Genomic DNA, 20,615 nt, shown 5'->3' with positions numbered 1-20,615 from the left:
TGCAGTAAAGTTAGTTTCCACTCTACTCACAAGTACAGCTGGTGAAAAACAGAAACAAAGAGTGACACAATGCTGCCTTTCAACTGAGAGGAGCTCAGATATGTGTGTTTGTGTGTGTGTGTGTGTGTGTGTGTGTGTGTGTGTGTGTGTGTGTGTGTGTGTGTGTGTGTGTGTGTGTGTGTGTGTGTGGAAAGAATGCCTGGGAGCAGGGAGGAAGGGAGGAGGGATGTATGGAGCACTGGGAGGAGGCCACAGGTAGACATCATACCTTTCTGTTACACAAATAGGAGAGGCGGGGACTGGTTGGAAGGTGGAACATCTTTGTGTGTGTGTGTATGTGTGTGTGTGTGTGTGTGCCCTCAGAGCAGCAAGACTGGTTTGAGTTGTTGCTGTTGCCAGACAACAGCCTCTCCTGCTTCCAAGAGTAGTGAAGTTTATTTCAAGTGAGACAATGACAAAACAAAGTCACATTTAAAGAGCAGATATTTTATCCATAGTGTAGTTATATAATAATTTGTTTTCCATAGGATGATGGGAATTATTTGCTATATCACTATGGGTTTTTTTGTAATTAAAGTTTTTACTTGCACATACTTAAAAAGACAATATTATCAGTTTCAGTTACAACATATTCAAAGGCCTTTGACAAACACGCATATTTGGAGCGAACATTTGGCAATTACAGCAATGTAATCAGATCATCACCATGTCCCAGCAACTCTGTGAGCAAGGAGGCGGTCTCATGACCTCTTAAAGTTGTCATTTTCATTGTTAATTTTGGCTAACGTGTTCATATGATAGAGGGGCACATGAGGTGAGCAGCCCTGGGAATAAAGCGGTGGTAAAAGTTCACCATGGCGAGGAACTCCTGCAGGTCCTTGACTGTGAGTGGGTGCAGGAAGTTCATGATGGCTTCCACCTTTGAAGGGAGGTGGACTGCACTGTCTTTGGTGACATGGTGTCTGAGGAAGTCAATGGTGGCCCGAACTGGCACTTGACTGGGTGGGCGATCAGCCCGTGCTGGCTGAGCCACTCGAAGAGTCAAGAGGTGGGAAATGTGTTCTGCTTTAAAGACAGCCTGATGGAGTCTGCACTGCTGAGTGTACATGCATACGAACATAAGGTGGTAGCATAGATCAAGCAGCGTTTTTTGACATCCACCAGGAGTCTATAGGCACAATCTGTGCTAAGGAGGGGGACGGCTACTCTCTCTATGACAAAGTCCCAGCCGAACTGCTGCCGTTGGCGGCTTCCATGGGGCGGTCATGTCCGTCGGTCAGGACATCAACTGTTGATGCCAGTAGGGTGTTCCTCTGTGCACCTGTGTCACACAGGAGCCGCCATCCAGAGATGGAGTCTTGGATGAACAGTAGCCTGCCTGCTTGGCCGATGCTCATGGCCATGACCCCGGCATTTCCCATCGTGACAAAGTTGCAAGGAGCACAGCGCCACTTGGCTGTGGGACCAAACTTTGCATGTTAAAAACACAGGCCAATGATGCTTTGCTGCCGTGGGGGAGCTGCTGCTGCAGCAGCACCATCTCCAGCCAGTGACAAAAAAGCCTGGGCAACATGGCCATGCTGTGTTATTATCCTGCTAGGAAGATTTTATCAGCTTCCTCGGCCAGAGCCCGGCAGTCAGTGATGGCAGTGTTAGCCAGAGCAGCACATACATGAGATGGCAGCTGTCACAGAAACAGTTGGAGGAAGAGGAAGTGCGGTTTATGCTCTCCAATGAGGTCCAGAATCCTGTCCATAAGTTCAGATGGCTTGCTGTCACTGAGCCCTTGTAGAGTGAAGAGCTGGCTGGCCCACTCAGCATCAGACAGTTTAAAGGATTTCAACAGGTGAGCCTTGAGTGCTTCATATTTGTCCTCTGCCGAGGGTGTTTGAGGAAGCTCGCCACTCTGGTTGCTGTTAACATCCCGAGGACTGACACCACGTAATAGTATTTTGTGTCATCCGTGATGATCTCCCAAAGCACAAATTGTGCTTCCATCTGGGCGAACCAGGCAAAGGCAGGTGGCACTCACCTTGAGTGAGACAGCATTGTTCATGAAGAGATGTCTCTGGAGATGTCCAGCAGACAAACGTCAGGGTCATCAGTGTGGAAGTTGCAGGAAAGGAGAGACAAACAGCTTCTCTTTGGACTACACAAAGGTGTGTGTTGTTTATTTTTCACACAGCTAACACTGCTAACCAAAAAAACTGCTGAACGCAAACCATCAAAAAAGTCACAAACTCAACAGCTTCCATTACCGTAGTTACTCACTGCTTATGAGGGCCATGTCCAACTGTCAGTGTGTCAGTGTGAGGGGAAAACAACACAGAAAGAGCACATAACATAACTTTTTGTTTTGAACCAGCGATTATGGTGAATAATGTCCCTTAGAGTCCACTACAGTAAATACTGTGACGTGCTCACTGTCATCATGTCAAGCCTGAGAGGGCACTGGGCCATGAAAGGACTTAAGACCTCCAGTGTTTCCATGGAGATAAATTGAAATTCCTGAACAGTTGTGATATGTGCAGCTCTGCTGCTTTACTCTCAAAAAATCTGGTCAGAATGATCTGGGAGATTTTCCCTTTACATGAACTGCTAAACACTGTTAATATTATATTCACATGAAATTCTAAACCGAGGACCTTCACATCGTAGTTGGACAAAAACCAACCTTGGCTTGTCTAGTTTAGAAGATTTAAAAAATCATTATTAAGCCTATAGGCCTATTATTCTGTGTGTATATTATACATCACTACATCAATTAATTTATACAACAAAAGTGAAAAAATGCAAATGTATTTTAATTAATTAAATTGGTGGTCTGGGGCCACGGGAGGGTCCAGGAGCAGCAGGGGCCAGTGTGCTCGTTATGGATCATGCACTTTCACTTTGCGCACAAGCAGATCCATTTCCTCTGCAGTTTAGTGCTCCTTCTTACTACTTGGCAAATGCGCCATCATAATAACAACTCGCCAAGGTGCAAGTGCACTTGGCTCTTAAAGGGAGTGGGAGATGACACTCCGATTAGTTTATTGCATGTTACGCCAAAAACACACCCATGATAAATTGGGAGACTATGGACAACCGCTTTGAACCATGCATGTAATGCATCAACCATTTTTCTGTCATTAAATAGCAGAAGTGGATTTGGACACATCCTAAATGCACTTGCGCCATGCGCTTCAGACCATGCACTTTAAATCGTTAAAATAGGGCCCCATGAGTCCTCTCTGAGTCCATTGACTGGTAGAACCAAAATGGTCTTAAGTTGAGGGAAAAAAAAGTGTCCCTTTTAGTAGGAATCCAAAGGGGTTCTTAAACTGTCTTTTAATTGGGAAATTAAATACTGAAAGTTGTCCAGGAGATTTTGAGAGAGAGAGTGAGAGTGAGCAACTGACTCTCACATAATTGCCACAGCTGCAACCATCTGAGCCCTTTTTAAGCTCAAAAATAAACTGTACTGTGCTCTAGGTTTAATACACAATACGAACTATAACTCACTGTAACTTATATTAAATGCAAAACACACATTACTCCCTAAAATAAGAAGTAAAACTGTGACATCTAAAGCAACATATTTCTTTGGCATTTAGCTTCAAAAAGTATAAACCATGTGAATTTACATTCTGGACACAGGTATATGTGCAAACTTCTTGTCAAAGAAGTCACATGGTGGCTAATTAGTGATTAGCTTAATTCACAATTAGTGATTAGCATGCTAATAAACATTAAATTGGTTGTTAAAACTTTACCATATGGCAGGTAACACATTACTATAAGACAGAGAGATGTTACACATCTTAAATATGCATGCTCACCTTTGTCTATGACTATTACAAACCAAATTTGCCACCTGGCTTGCATTTAGGATAGCCTATTTCATTTATTTTTGATGACTAATGTTACCTGAGCTGACACATCACATAACAAGACAAAGTTACATAAGAAAATTCTACATTACTAATTAGTAAAATAGCCATTTCATACCTCTGATCTGTTATTCCCTAATCTGTTATTACAGCCAGCGGTGAGTAACAGAAGCACCATTTCTGAATATACATATGTAACTTTACCATACCTCAAGTGTTTACTCTTCCCTGGTCTGATGGGTTGGTCAAATGGCTGTGATTGACTGGATGGCCATTCAATCAATCTAACTTGACCAATAGGTTTTCATGTATGGGGAACTCAGTTTCATTTCATCAATGACCATCTCAGGAAAAAGCGGGGGTGATGGAATCATGTTTCTGTGAAAGTGTGGGTGTCGCAACACCCATAACACCCCGCAACTGTCAAAATCAATCAATCAAATTCATGCCCACATTGACTTCAATTACACAGGCATTCCTTAAAGCTACTGAAGGTCCTGGCGGGGGGAGTCACTGATTCACAGGTACCATCCGAAGAAAAATTGTGATTAGTCCATTTTCCTCTCCGTTATATTAACCCACTGTTTGCCAAGACAGACTGTTTGCCATATTAGTCCAAGTTTATAATGACAATCTACAAATTATTACTATTACTTCAGTGAGTAAAAATAATTGAAAAAAATATTTATTAGGAATGCAAATAACTTTCAGTATTTTTTCTTAGGCCTTCACTGAATACCCTGAAGGCCCAAAGGGTTCCCCTCTGCGAGTAGTGATAGTTTAGTGCTAACAATGATCAAAACTGTTCAACATGTTAATAATATAACGTAAAAAGCTTCTTGTAGTTTTCATGTCCTGCATGATTTAGTTTTGATCTGCCTACTGGTGCAAATGTATCTTTGGCTTCATACACAAACCTTGGATGATGGCTGTAATATTTTGATATATTCTCATTCTTACATATCTACTGTATCTCTGAAAAATTGAGGGGTATTTCTAATAATATTTGACCCAACTTTGTATGAAAGGTGATTACTGCTTCAAATGCTCCATCTCTCCCTCAGAGGCTCAACATTCAGGCAACAAAGGTTCCTTAACCAGCCATGAAGAGCCACTCATCTGAAAATGTTTATTTCAACCCCTCACTACATCAGATGATGTGAGTTTGAGTCCCATCTCAGTAAAAGATGCACACAAATGAAGCTCAATGGTGCATGTTTGAGAACTAGCCAACAAAACTGTTGGGCTCTAACTACTGTAACCAGTCTGTTAATACACTGGTTAGATTTACTGCAGAGCTTGTAGCAGTGTTCTTAAGCCTTAATCTAATGTTGCAAGCATGAGTTACAGACGGGTGACAAATTAAACAAAAACCCTAAATAAATAAATGAGTGGAAAAATGTAACAAATGCAGATGCTTCAATACAGAACATGAGGGCTCATTAATGATTTATTGAGTATAAAATGATGTGAATCATATGATATGGTATTCACAGTCACCAGATCTCAACCCAATTGAACATATATGGGAGATTTTGGAGTGACATGTTCGACAACGGTACAGATCATCATATTAACATTGAAATTATTTCTGGTAATGCCATGGATAACACATAATGACTATGTAGGAACAACATATTTCTTTTAGCAACGCTATTTTATCTTTTATTGATTCTGATTCTACTTATTGATTCCAGTTGTCATTGTTCTGATTCTTAGTGTATTATTTAAGGAAGATGCAATCAAGCCCATTTTAGGGGCAATATGTTAGCAATAATTGCTGAAAGTTTTGTAACCTCCTTGATGGTTACTTGGTGCAAAATATAATGTTCTCAAGGAAGATTTACAGATGATGTTCAGATGATGATGATGATTCATGGTGTTGTGCTGGGTGCAGGGGTCAAACGTCATACAGGACCTCCAGGATGGCAGCAAGGGATGAGGCTTGGCTCTTACAGCTAAAGGGGCAGTGCTGGCCATTCTCATTGGTCAACCCAGGGAGACCCTTCCAAGGTGACCTATAGAAGAAGACATGGGAGAGAAGAGTGGGGCTTCATCACAAACCTTGTTGAAATTGATTCATTAATGGCAGTAACAGCAATAACATGCTGATTGTGACTTCCCTACCTCTCCAAGTGGACAGCATGATGAGACAGTATGTTTTTCACCAGGTTAACAGTTTTGTCATATGTTTCCTTTCCCATTTTCTTGGCAAAGTAGAGCTTGGCACGCAGGAAGTAGCCCATGGGCCACAACCATTCCTGAAAAAGAAGGAAAAATGTGTCAGAAGCTACTAAATGGCTGCCAGAATAACTTCTGTTAGGAGGAGAATAATGTATGTTTGCTTACTGGGCCTTGATGATAGTTGAAGCCTTTAGCTTGGTTGAACTTGTCATTATCAAGGTTGTTGTCATAGACTCCACAGTACACCATGTCACTGCAAAACAAGGTAGAGGGAGAATGTCATCTATCTGACAACTTGTATTTAAAGGTGCACACAGAGCTTGTTCCTAGACAACGATCTTGCTCTTAAAAGCTAATTGTGGTGGAAGCAAACATATAGCACAGAATTGCAGAGGTCCATTTTTGACAGAATCTGTGTGAGCGTGTCAGAACTCATTCAGTGACTGATAACAATAGATTACAAACAATGTACCATTTTTTTTACAACTTGGGTCTTATTATTGGAGTTTTGCCATCTTCCTTTAACAGTTCAGCCAGCCAACTTCTGGAATAGATTATGTGAATATATATATGTGGAATATGTAGGAGTTGATATTTGGCATCTAGACTCTGACCTCATTTATCCCTACAAGGAAGCACCTACATCAGCACAGCAATGAGTGGCAATTTCTCCCTTAGGTGTAAGGTGGACTCAGAGCCTATGGGCAGATGCTTGGGTGGACATGCAGTTTATGAACAATAGAGCTTTCAGGTGAGTGATGTGGCAGCAAGTGCAGCAGCAAAAGAGTGAGCAGAGTACTGGTGGCTTATTGAAGTACAACCCCTTGATTTGAACTGTAATCTTACAATAACACTTGTAGTTAGGCTATTGAGAGAGTGGAACATAAAAAATGCAAATACCTGTGCTATGTTATACAATGCAAATGGACCTATACTAGTTACTTATTAATGTCCAACTAGTGTGTTTTTGTTGATACTGCTACTTCAGTTGTTTGTCTGTAAATATAGTAGTTTTGTTGTCATTGTGTTGTAGTGGACTGTTATATTCAGTTCAATTTTTATTCATATAGTGCGAAATCACATTAAAAGTCATCTCAGGGCACTTTTCACATAGAGAAGCTCTAGACCATACTCTTTAATTTACAGAGAGAGAGCCCCAACAATTCCCCCATGAGCAAGCATTTGGCGACAGCGGTAATGAAAAACTCCCCTTTAACGGGAAGAAACCTCAAGCAGAACCCGGCTTTAGTTGGGCGGCCATCTGCTTTGACCGGTTGGGTTGAGAGAGAGAGAAGGGGGGGGAGGACACAGAGAAGCAAATGTTATATGAAAAGGTGTTCCTGATATTTTCACAAAGACAGTTATAAAATCACCAGATAATAATAAACTACATACATAATAATTTATATATTATATTTATTATAAAATTTCACAATTTTATAATTATAAATATTATCAGTATATAACATTTTACAGAGGTTTACAAATGATCATAGTTTATTTAAAGATTCAGTGTGTAGAATTAAGTGGCATCTAGTGGAACCGACTTTGGCAGAAAGGGAATATAATATTCATAAGTAAGTTTTAATTAGTGTATAAGCCCATGAAAATTAGAATTGTTGTATTTTCATTACCTTATAATGAGCCCTATATATCTACATAGATATATGTAAAGGCCACCATGTTTCAGTTTACAGTAGCCCAGAATGGACAAACCAAACACTGCCTCTAGAGAGGGCCTTTCACGTTTTTCACGAGTTTTGCGGTCACCGTAGGTTCTTCTACATCAAGGGGAGGGTGAGGTGAGGGGTATTCGTTTGGTTGCAATCTGCAACCTCACCACTAGATGCCTCTAAATCATACACACTGGTCCTTTAAGACATCAAATCTTTATTACTTCTGGTACAGAGGGACATGGCCTGTATGGATGGTGTATCTCCAGTTGGTTTAGGTGGGCTGGTCTGAGTCAAGAGATCCCAGCCAATTTGTAATCCCACTCCGCCCTGCCGTTCACCTTTGTTTTCTCCTTCAAGCTTTTCTAACTTGTTGCTTTTTTTCCAACCTGTCTGATCGTCTGACTGCTCTTGTTACTTGACCCATTGGATGTCTTTTTAGTGATGTCACCGTGTTCCCAGATCTCAGCTCAGCCCAGATCTCAGAACTTGGTGAGTAAAATGTTACTGTTAGAAATTATGGACAAAACTACCAAAATTAGAACAAAGCTGTAATAAAATTGATTTAACCTTAAAGATATTAAAATGGTAGTAGCAGTGTTTGAACTAGTTGTCATACTGCTGCAGTGCTTACACTTAGTACTTACAGTGGTAGTTTTAAAATAGTTGTGGTTGATGCAGATAAAGTAGCATGTGTATGTACTGTGCATGCATATGTTTCAAAATATATGATTTTGTGTTTGTGTTAGGGAGGCACACAACTGACCAACCATCAATTATTAGTTATTTACATTCATGTTGATCATGACCAAAGTGATACATTTTATTGTGGCCACTTTAAAGCTTCATGATTTTGTTATCACACTCATACCTCTAAACCACAGGTCACTGCTGATAATTCTGTTAATGTCACCTGACAGCCCTCAATACTCATGCAGGCAACTCACTCAGGGTCCAAGGTCTTCATTCCCAGGGGCCCAAGCAGCTTCCTCTCAGCTACATCCAGAGACTCCCAGGCTTTCTCCACTGTGAACAGCTCAGGGGCCTGCCACACATGCACATGCACGCACACACACACACACACACGCACACACACACACACACACACACACACACACACACACACACACACACACACACACTTTGCTCACTGTTCATGGTGACAAATTACACAAATTGAATTTATTTTGCCCCTATAATTTAACACAACACTATAAGTGCAACAGATTCACCAAATCTTTGGCAGGACTTGTTGGGGTTTGATATGATTTTATCAAATCTGAATCCAGTTTCAAATCTGCCCATCTAATTACACTACCAGCCAACAGCAAATAACAGCTGGCCTTTTGGCGATGTCCATGGCACAGAGGAATAAGATATATCAGGCTTTGGATACACACACAATACTTATTAGTACATCAATCCATTGTTGGTTTGGCTCTGCACATGAAAATTGTTGACAATAAGAAAAATATAAAAAACAGCCATACCCTTTAAGGCACAGAGAAACGTCCCTCCCTCAGCAGATGAATGTGAAAACAGCCTTCTATTGCTAAACTTTGCAGATCTTTCTGCACAGTGAAGGTCAAACATACAACTAAAATGTACAGGCACAGCGGCTGTAGCTACCTACCACCACCATGGCAATGGGGAAGTTAGGCCGGAGCTGGTAGTCACACCAGGGGCTTGAAGCCCCAAAACTGTCCTTGTAGATTCCTCTTTTGTGGACCAGCTGTGGGTGTTTCTCCTCAGGGTCGTGGGGATCATGAGAAATGTAGAAGTTCTTCTCAAAGTTCTCCTGGATCTTATGATCCCACTCCACATATGACACAGAATATGTCTGTCCTGAAATCAAACATTTAAGATGAAAAAGAACATGGTTCACAGATGGTTAATGAGACTGTAAAATCCACCTGTAAAGTTAAATGACCACAAACACTAGTAGGAACAAAAACTGTTAAAGCAAATCAGCTGCTGCAATTTCTTCCTTACTGTGATGTGATTTCATTTCATTATCAATAGTTGCAGCACGAAGGAAACATTTGATTTCAAGCTGATTTCAGCCATGAAAGCCCATCTAGAAGCACTATTATGAATACCACAGCATATACCATCATAGAGCTGGGTGATATAAACAATATATACACGTCGCAATATAAAATTTGAACAATATGAAAATTAGAAACTTCAATATAACTGTCGATAGGAAACACCGTCTGACAATTCACAAAAGCCTATCAAATCACAGGAACAAAGCTGTTTGTAACCAATCATATGGCAGTCCACACTTCCAGCACGGTTGGTTGACTTAGCTGAACATACCACATGCTACTGTTTCGATTATACAAGAGTCATGAAAGAGATGAGCACTCCCTCAGAGGAAACTTCAAGAGTCGACAAAAAAAGCCACACCTCAGAGGACACAACAAAGGAGCCAGTAGAGCGGGCAGAGAGCAGGCATTTACAGTCACAACCACCACCAAACACATCCCCTGGAATTAGCAAGGAGCTCCTTACAGAAAAAGCACAGGTGGAGCTCTCTACTGGACTCTATGGGTAATACTCTCCAATTAAATGCATGCAATCGCCCATTGAAATTTGCATGTAAGTAGCAAGCCAATCAGGACGCATCTACAGATTATGTGTGTCTCATACAGTAGGTAAGGTTTCATGGGAGTGGCATGACATGAACATGAAGTGGGTTTAACCATGGCCTAACCTTGCAGGGGTCACAATCATACAACAGACACCCTGCAACAGAACAGACACCATCTTGGATCATGGGAGAATGCAGGCGTATAATTACCGTGCATATGTCCTCGATACTCACCCCACTGAATAAGGCTGTAAATGCTGCTACATTATGTGTAGAATGCACTCACACCACAGTGGGGGTGGGATGGGGTGGGGGGGGGGGGGGTCCTTACCTGCCTGCAAGCTTGGGAGATACACTCACAAAGCCAACTAGCTAGGCGCTTCTTAGATAGGGGCTTTGCTGGCCACTCCTTGTCCATAGCACATGAACAGCTGTTCAGTGTGCTGAAAGGGGGACGTGCATTCAACATAACATGCCAATGCACGTACTGGGCACAAAAGGTGCAGTTTTGCCTTGCTGGTGTCCCCATGGAGTGGAGGACAAAATGCCTCTAGCTGAATAGTTCTTGACCTGAATGAACTCCTTATGTTCTTAGGAACAAAGGAGGGGTTTGGTCTGAGAATACCACCACTTTGGTCACCACAAAGCAGCAAACAGCTGGGGTGAACCAACAGGGCGCACAATTCACTCACTCTCTTATCTGAGGTCAGTGCAAGCAACAAAATTGTCTTGAATGATAAGCCTTCAGAGAGGAATGCTCCAGAGGCTCACAGGGATCACTCACTATGGCCTTTAGCATCAACAGCAGTTCCCACTGGGGGGTGGAGACACGCATCACCGGCCATTGTCTCCTAATTCCCTGTAAGTAATGTTTCACGAGGGGGTGGGCGAACACAGGTGTGTCACCAAAGCCCTCATGACTGGAGGAAACAGCTGCTCCATACACTTTAACAGTGGCATGAGGCATCCCTTTTCCACTAGATATAGTAGAAAGGAGAGAACCTCTTCCACTGCATGTCAGGGTGTTCAGTCTCCTTTCTTCACACCAGTGTTGGAATCCCAACCACTTTGCTTTGTAGGAAGTAATAGTGGATCCTGCTCTTGCTGCTTGGATGGTCTACACCACCTGTGCAGACAGTCAAGCCAGCATCAGCCTGTCCCTCTCAGAAGCCAAGATTAGAGAGGTTGGCCCAGCGTGGGAAGTGTGAGCCCACCTCCTGTGACAGAGCCATCCACACTTGGAGAATGGACCAGGGCTGGAATGGACCACCAACAACTGGGACATCTCTGCGTATCACAGCGCCGAGGAGCAATCCAGGGTTATCAGGATGACCAACAGTCTCTCTTGTCTCACTCTCTCCAACAGAGGGGGGAATGAGATGAAGAGAAGGACAGGCGTAAAGCAACCTCCTTGGATATGGCACGTGTGCAAACACTTCCACCCTCAAGGGTGAATCATCCTGCGGCATCAGGGAGAACCAGAGCAGGCAGTGGGTGTTGTTTCAACTGTCGAACAGATCCACTTCTGCTCTCCTGAACTGGTTCCAAATCTGCTGCACTACCTTGGGGTGCAGCACCCACTCGTCTGCCAGGGGGCTGCCCCTTGACATGAGGTTGGTACCCCTGTTCTCCAGACCCAGAATGTGGAGGGCTCTCAGAGACAGGAGGTGTTCTGAGGCCCACACCAACAGGTTCTCCTCCATCTTCAACAGGGCTGTGGATCGGACTCCACCCTGAATGTTGATGTAGGCAGCCGTGGTGTGGTTGTCTGTTCTCACCTTAAGCATCTTTCAGGTCAATGGTGGTGAACCAGTTGCCTGGCTGAACCAGTTCCAGCAATCTCCTGATGGTTAGCATCCGAAACATCTTTTGGGCGGTGCATTGGTTCAGAATGCGGAAATGCCAAATGGGTCTGAAACCTCTGACAATTGGTCCATGGGGGCCGGTATCTCAAGGGCCGAGCCTCAACATGCCCATCACCCTCTATATTTCAATCAATCAATCAATCAATCAATCAATTTTTATTTATATAGCGCCAAATCACAACAAAAGTCATCTCAGGGCACTTTTCACATATTTGGTTATTTCCCACCGAAATAACCCGAGGGGAGCAGAGCAGACTCAGTGTCACTTTTTCAAGTAGTGAACTGTGTATGCTGGTCCCATGCAGAGCAGCGAAAAACAGCAGGAGACAGTGCTGATGTCTAGCAGTGTATTAGCCCCAGCAACGCCCAACTCTCCCGGATTGTTCTGCTGCAGCCAGCTGCGTGCCCTGCCAGAATATTTTCTCAAAATATTCCAGCATGTCCCTATCTTGCACTGGTGGAGGCTGTGGCTTCTTGCTCATTGCCCAGCCAGCTGAGTGAGGAATCAGAATCAAATTTTCTGTTTGCAGCACATACAATTCTTGGTTATTTTTCCACATTCTTTATTCACTTAAAGAAAATCCTAATGGAATTTTAAGTTTGAAGGGAACCTTGAAGTTCAAAATTATTAACTTGATTTATATCGATATAGAAAAAAAAATCATGATAACATTTTTGGCCATATCTGTTATGAGTAGCAGAGCAGGTGGACCCAAATGCAGAGACTGCAGGCAAAACCAAAAAGCTGGCTGAGCTTAGCAAAACTGAACACATGGCAAAACTGAAGAAACTGAACTGAACAGAATAAAGGATCCAAAGACTGAACTGGAAACCAGGGCTAAAATACAAACTGAACCAATGAGGACATGGGAAACAGGTGACTGGATAAGGGAACAGGCAAGGAGCTGACTGGCTGAGGGAAACACTGGGAGCAGGGAAGGGCTGACGAGGCTGATAAGGGACAGGTGTGTAGAAAACACTGAGGAGGGCAGGGCTAACAAGCTTGATCCAGGGTGTGGAGGGAAAAACAGGCTGGGGAGGAACACAGAAGGGAAACACAGAGCAAACAGAAAATGAAACACCAGAACACACAATCCTCTAAATTCAACCCAGCATACATTAATGCTGGACCCACAACATTATTTTTTTCACTTATGTAATATTGCAAAAAATCAGGCACATCCTTTTTCAAAAAAATGCAGAAAAATAGTCCACACATTTGTTACTACTAGCCTGGATTATTGCAATTCCTTATGATCAGACCCTAACAAGTCTCTAAAATCTTTCCAGCTGGTCCAGAATGCAGCTGTACGTGTACTGACAAAAACTGGAAAAAGAGATCATATTTCTCCCATTTTAGCTTTGCTGCATTGGCTTCTTGCAAAATCCAGAATTGAATTTAAAATCCCTCTCCTCACCTACAAAGCTCATAATGGTCAGGCACTATCATATCTTAAAGAGCTCATAGTACCCTATTACCCCACTAGAACACTGTGCTCCCAGAATGCAGGATTACTTGTGGTTCCTACAGTCTCCAAAAGTAGAATGGGAGGCAAAGCCTTCAGCTATCAGGCTCCTCTCCTGTGGAACCATCTTTCAGATTTGGTCTGGAGGGCAGACACCCTCTCTATGTTTAAGAATAGGCTTAAAACTTTCCTTTTTGACAAAGCTTACAGTTAGGGCTCACCAGGCTTGCCTTGGACCAGCCCCTAGTTATGCTGCTATAGGTCCAGACTGCCAGGGGACTTCCCATGATGCACTGAGCTCCTGTCTCCTCCTCTCTATCTGTATGTATTCATGTACCATTACTGCATATTACTAACTTGGCTTCTTCCCCAGAATTCTTTGTGCTTTCTCATCCGCAGGAAACCCCCGGCTCTGGGCTGTGAGCCCTTGCCGCTGGAATGTCCTTCTCCGGCTATTGCTGCTATTTGTTATTGCTAATCATATATCTATTATTATTATTGTTGTTATTGTTATTATTGTTGTTATTCTGCTTCTCTGTGTCTTATCAACCCCAATCACATGGAAAAGAGCGTATGTTTTTGGCCAGTTTGTCTCAATATAAAACACCTGCTATGGTGTATTTGATTGATTGATTGATTTGTTTATTTGAGTGTCCTGCACCTTTCTGGAGCCCAGCCCATATGGGCTTACAAGACACTAGACAATAATAACCAGGATGGCCACATGATAGATCATGATGTACAGTTCCACAAATTCAAAAAGAGAACATTTCATAACATTTAGTTTACATTGAAGCGATGTCCTGTTATAATTGATAGAGTGCTCTCTATCTCAGCAGCCAAGCCTCTCCTATAAATCTTGCTAGAACAAAAATCTCCATATTAAAAAGCCAACTCAACATATCAGCTTCAAACAGCCATAATAAATAAGGATTTTTCAATTAGATCTTTTGAAACAAACAATTCCTCAGGTCACTGTACAAAGGGCAATGAAATACAAAATTCAATTCATCCTCAACATCACCAAGATCACAAAAAACACATAAATACAGTAAAAGACATTGCAGGAATTTTATGCTCCCCAAGAAGACACCTCATGGTTTGAATCTGGATGGCATTACTGTCAGGGGCATCCTTAAAACCCCACACACTTGCAGAGTAAAATGAAACCGAGCCAACCATTGAGTCATAAAGTTTAGTGAAAGTTGAAAAACTAAGGTCAGGGCACAACTTTATTTTATTCATTATAGACCCTAGTGCTCTTCCTGCTTATACTAAGCCAAGATATGTATAAGAACTAGTGTACTTTAGAGGCATTGATCCAAATTTAAATATATGGTTGCTCTGCCGTTCACATTGCTTCCTAAAATGTATAACCTATGTTTTGTCGCTATAAATGAACAGTTTTCATTTACTACACCATGAACTAAGAATATTTAACATTTTTTGTAAATTAATCTCTGTCTCTGCAACAAACACAATATCATCAGAATATAATGAAACACTTAAATTCATATTGTGAATCACTATACCCAGCTTGGCCTGCTTAATTTCTTCAGCTGAGTAATTTACATAAAGGGCAAATACTGGAGGGGAAAGGACATCTCATTGTTTCACTCCAAATGGGGTTGGAAACCAGCCAGTCCTAAAATTATTTAACTGCAGACATGAAAATGGGGCTTTATATTAGGCTTTGGTGGCATTATAAAATTTACCATTGATAGGAGAACATATTAATTTATATAATAAGAGGTCTATATTGATCCAGTCAAAGGCTTTCTTGAAATCGACAAAACCAGCAAATATATTTTTCCCTTCTTGTAGTCTGGCTCTCATCACTGAGGATATAACATAAATATGGTCAATACATGCCCTGTTTTTCCTAAAGCCATTCTGCTCATCCACCAATAATCCATAAGTCTCTAAGTAATTATTAAGTCTGTTATTGAGGATACCTGAATATAATTTATACACTGTACTGATCAAGCTAATACCTCTGTCGTTTAATGACCTCTGGGGTCAACTTTTGCAGATTTAGGGATAGGTTTGATGATAGATTTATTCCACACAGATGGAATAATGCCATTCTGAAAGCATGTATGAAACAGGCAATGTAAAATGTTCACCAAATTAGGAGTTTTAAGAACCTCGTGTGTAAATGGTTGACTGTACCTCCTCTGCGTATGGTCACTGCCGCATGGGGGAAGTGGCCAATGTTGTGGAGCTTCACAAGCCAGCGCACAGTAGACTTACACAGGCCCACTAACTCCACTGCAGAGCCATCCCTGGATCACACACACACACACACACACACACACATATATATATATATATATATATATAAAAAGAGTTGCTTTGATCTAAACAGGTTTTTACTAAAAGCATGGATAACTTTGCAGATGAAGAAGCTGTAGGCTGCCATAATGAGATGTGAAGGTTGTCCCTCTACCAGCTATGTCAGCTACTGATATTATGTATTGTCTAAGAAATAGGCATTATTTTGACAAATTTCAATTAATCTCTGAGACCCATCAGCTCCTGGACAAACTAATATTCATGTCTGTCTTAGTATTCAATGTCTGTCTTAGTATCTCATTTCATTAATTGGTTTATTTAAAAAAAATCCAATTCAATGTGTTGAAAACCATCAAGTCTCAATGTAAAATTTAAAGTGATTATACCTAATTTATAATATGAAGGCAGCAAGAGATGTGGTCAATTATCCAGCAAGACTGAATGAAAATGAAAGCAGTATCAACAAGTTATGAAACATAAAACAGAACTGCTGCTTCACAACATTTCTAAAATCTAAATGTACATTGAAGAGAGTTGTAATAACACTATCTATGTTATAATAGTGTTTAATGAATAAAGCTGTTACACAAGCTGATTATATATAATGATCAAAACTCAGCTTGTCATGAAAAAGATTTCTGCTGTGAGATTTTATGCTGGATGACAGAGAGCCAAGTCTGATACTGAATACTGGTTTCTAGTTTTACAGGTATGCAACTTGATAGCCCGGAATGTTGGGCAAACAAGTTTGAACTGACAAAGAACCCCACCCCCACCCCCCACACTGCACAGGATAAAAGTAATGATGGCAGTTGAAGCTTGAAATGTACCTGGGTGTTGCAGGGATTCCCTTGTTGTGGGCCCTCTCACTCTCTCCCATCTTGTCCATCCAAGTCCCACAGTTGAAGCGACTTCCTCCGTAGACAAAGCCGGTGCTCTGGTCCACTCCAGCCTCTACATTGAACCCTGGTGGGAGGGAGAGGGGTCACACAGTCAGCTGCATATCAGGTAACATTTACCTTGGTGAAACTGTTCACTCACAAATGAAATATACAAACTACTATATATCTGGACTAATCTGGTGAGTAGTATTGTTAATGAGTGCATGAAAATACCTTCATCAGTCATATTGTGGTCTAACTGTGGCCCAGCATTGTTCTCTCTGAAATGGATACCCTGCATGTGTCTCTGCATGACTTCCTGGATCACATCGTACAGTGGCTGATCCTGGAGGAAAAACACACGTAGATATAATTTTTTCTTAAATACCAATGAATCACCAAGCTGGACTGTGACTTTTACTGTGAACAACTTATTTTTTTGGAACAAATGATTTTACGTGACTGTATTACATTCTGAAAAATACTTCTGCATATGTACTAATGAAGAGGCCGACTTTCCAAGGAGTCATGTGGGTACGTCAAGCAAGATGGTGGCACAGTAGATGAGCTCCTCTCACCTATCGATATTTATGTTGATTTACTGGATGATAATCCACACCTTCTGGTAAAATCTGCTTCCTCTGCATTTACAAGATATATCTGAACAGTCTCGAGAGGTCTTCTAAACCACAATGGCTACCACATTGAAGTATTTTAAAGAAAAGTCAACAAACTGCATGGTCACCAGGAAAACACCTCCCCCAACTGAGGAGAAGGCAACCTCAAGCTCACCACTGAAAAAGCAGACCAACCAAAAAACAACAAGGCTGGAGAATATGTTTGCCAAAATCACCACAATGAGAACTACAATGCAAGGGGTGGCTACAGACATATTAACTATCAAGGAAACAACCAGTGAATTAAGGAATATGGTGAACAGTATACAAGAAAGACTGGAAGAAACGGAGGGACAGATCTCCCACCTGGAAGATACGGCAGAGAGGCTTGTGAACAACAGAGAGCAAGAGGAGAAAAAGATGGAAGTCTTATGGGATCGCATTCAAGTGCTTGAAAATCACAGCAAGAGAAATAATGTGAGATTACTGACCTATCTGAAGCATAGTAAGGTTGACATTGCTTTCATACAAGAAACTCATTTTAACGAAGGAGAAGCAGTGAAATTGAAACAGGGTTGGGTTAAAACATCTTTTTCATAACTCCTTTTCTAGGTAACGGAATGGGGTAATCATACTGGTAAACAAAAATTAGGTTTTATTTTAAAGATGATAATGGCAGAATGGTATGCATACAGGCATTGATAAGTGGACTCAAGATGATATGTGCAACATTTACACACCAAACTAAGGAGATCCCAATTTTTTTCATGAAGTGAATAAGACCTTGGGAGAAATGGAGGGTTAGATCATTTTGGCAGGAGACTTCAATCAAGTCTCAGACGCTTTTCTAGACAGGAGCAAATTTAGTGGACCAGTAATGCCTAAGGATAGAGCTACAATACATATGATCAGTGAGGATATGGGTTTGGTGGATATATGGCGACTGATACATCCCAGTAAAAGGGTATATACTTTCTCCTCACACTGCCATAGATCTTATTCTAGAATGAATATGTTTTTAATATCAAACACCAAAAAGGGCAATACTGCCGCAATTAAGAAGGTGAAGGAGATGGATTGGAAGAAAAATTGCTGACAGCTTAAATTAAATTGAATTACCATAGTTTTACTTTTTTTTTTCTCCATATGTTGCCATGTATGAAATGACCTAAAATGAACACTGTAGGCGGACTACTTGATTACTATAGGCAAATTATTTAAACTGCATACATTTGGTATAGGAATGATTTGTCCCAAGCTTTTTGATCCATATAAACCGTTGATCACTATGACTGCGATCAGTATAAGCAGTTTCCACTGTATAAATTTAAACACATCAGAAGGTCATGGTTTGGACTTTATTTAATTTTCTTTTTGTCTTCACAGCTTGAACAAAATGAGTGAGTGAATGATTAAATAAATAAATAAATAAATAACTTATAAACAACGTCGGCACACTTTTATTTCTTAAACTATAAATGCTAAGCTTTTAAATAAAAGGCTTCACTCCAAAACAAAAGTGACCATGAATAAAATGGGAATGAACTGAAATAGGTATTTTTGTAAAGGTCTCTCACACTCTCACACCATCTTTTGATTCTGAACATGGACATGACAAAAGTGATGCAAGCGTGAAAAGACACTGAAGGAACCATCTTTTGGGATTCTGTTTCTGCCTGTTAGACATTCTTTGACACACAGCTAAATTAAGCTTGACAGTTGGGCTGCGTCGGCAACTCCATACTAACCTGCTAAAACAGTATGTGAGATTTTTTAGTATGTCTGAAACTTTAGTGTGAAACCAATAATATGTGAAGTGCGTACTATTTCTGGGGAAATATTACAGTATGTAAGCACTGGATGCTATGCCGGCATAAATATCCCACGCAATGGAGTAGTGTGGACAACAATAATAACATAACAGACAATGGTGGACAGTGACCAAGGCAGCTCTGGTGTAATGTTAGTAACGCTTTTCAATTCAAGTAAGGTTTCACTTTGCCAGGCGTAATATATTTTTTAAATTAGTTCAGACTTTATAGTTGGCACGGGTTACCATTGTTACACGTCTCTAACCGGCAAGGAGGTTCTCAGCTCAGTGCATCCGAAAACATACATACTACTGTTTAATCACACATAAAATAACTTTTTTATATTTAGTTTTTATTTAAAACAAGAAAAAATAAGAAAATATTTCAAAATCAAATCAAAATATGGGTGAATATCTAGGTAATAAAATATCATCTGTAGCACAAACATCGTAGTTGAAAGGCTTATTCTTTTGTTTTGCTTACTGTGAAAGACTCACTGGCTCATATTACTTTTCTCTTTTACTTTTTTCTTCTCTTCCATAAAATAAGGTAAACAATAGCCTTGTTTGTTCAATGCTAATGTGTCGGAAAAGGACCATAATCTGCAATAGATTTGAATTAGTGTTAATTTAGTAAATGGATATATGAATGAAATTCCTTTTTAATAGTCACAGATGAACATTGGCTCTTGCTTATGCTGAGACCTATGTGAGAACACTGCACACTGTCCTACCCAAGCTCCAGCAGGCTGTGGATCAGACACATTGGTGGGGAACATCCTGGATACAGGACACTTGAGGATGGAGACACCGTCTGGTACCAGTGTGCAGAACTCCTGGATACACTGCATCCACCACCACACAGCATCCCGGCAGTTGTAGCGTAAATAGCTGTCCGGGCCCAGCAGGTTGGGAATCAGGCCATAACGCAGTGTGCCCGCAAACGCCAGGATGATGTTCCTGTGGTAGTTGGGAAAATTACACACACACAAACACACACACAATGTTTAGTAGGAACTTAAATAGGGTTTACTTATGTTACAGTTTTAGCACATTAACTATTTTGCCAGCCATTTCTCAGAACACACAGTACATTTTTAGATTTGGCTACTAGGCTTTGCATGCACTAACTAACCTCTCTTTTAACCTGGCATCTTTTATCTCACCACACTCTTTCTAAACATAACCAAACACACTCGCACATGTGGCCTCAGCCAGCACGTGGTCTGAGTTCCACCCATTCACTGTATATAAATATGGATGACGTGTCTCCACTTCCTATCCAAAAGTGAAGCCAAAATATCTCCTTTCCAGGAGCTGCCATCTTGCTTGTGTGACATCATTTGGAGCCAGAGT

General features: G+C 41.1%; 1 protein-coding gene across 5 annotated transcripts in view; it reads right to left on the bottom strand.

Moving 5' to 3' along the window:
* Nucleotides 1-5,304: 5,304 nt before the first annotated feature.
* LOC122972458 (glycogen debranching enzyme-like) overlaps nt 5,305-20,615 on the bottom strand; it is a 75,774-nt gene continuing 60,463 nt past the window's right edge. For 4 of the 5 annotated variants that reach the window (XM_044339576.1, XM_044339577.1, XM_044339578.1 and 1 more), the window contains 9 exons: nt 19,994-20,219; nt 17,067-17,178; nt 16,782-16,917; nt 15,829-15,941; nt 9,363-9,574; nt 8,677-8,774; nt 6,222-6,309; nt 6,000-6,133; nt 5,305-5,890 (listed from right to left, as the gene is read on the bottom strand). In XM_044339576.1, coding sequence (XP_044195511.1) covers nt 5,773-5,890; nt 6,000-6,133; nt 6,222-6,309; nt 8,677-8,774; nt 9,363-9,574; nt 15,829-15,941; nt 16,782-16,917; nt 17,067-17,178; nt 19,994-20,219 — 1,237 coding nt within the window. In that variant the 3' untranslated portion in view covers nt 5,305-5,772. Of the gene's footprint in view, nt 5,891-5,999; nt 6,134-6,221; nt 6,310-7,277; nt 7,318-8,676; nt 8,775-9,362; nt 9,575-15,828; nt 15,942-16,781; nt 16,918-17,066; nt 17,179-19,993; nt 20,220-20,615 lie in introns of those variants that run through there. The other variant, XM_044339579.1, reaches the window with a different exon arrangement.

The sequence above is a fragment of the Thunnus albacares genome, chromosome 21 (assembly GCF_914725855.1).
Source record: "Thunnus albacares chromosome 21, fThuAlb1.1, whole genome shotgun sequence".
Lineage (NCBI taxonomy): Eukaryota > Metazoa > Chordata > Actinopteri > Scombriformes > Scombridae > Thunnus > Thunnus albacares.
Note: the sequence above shows the minus strand (reverse complement) of the source record. Positions and strands in the feature narration are given on the sequence as shown.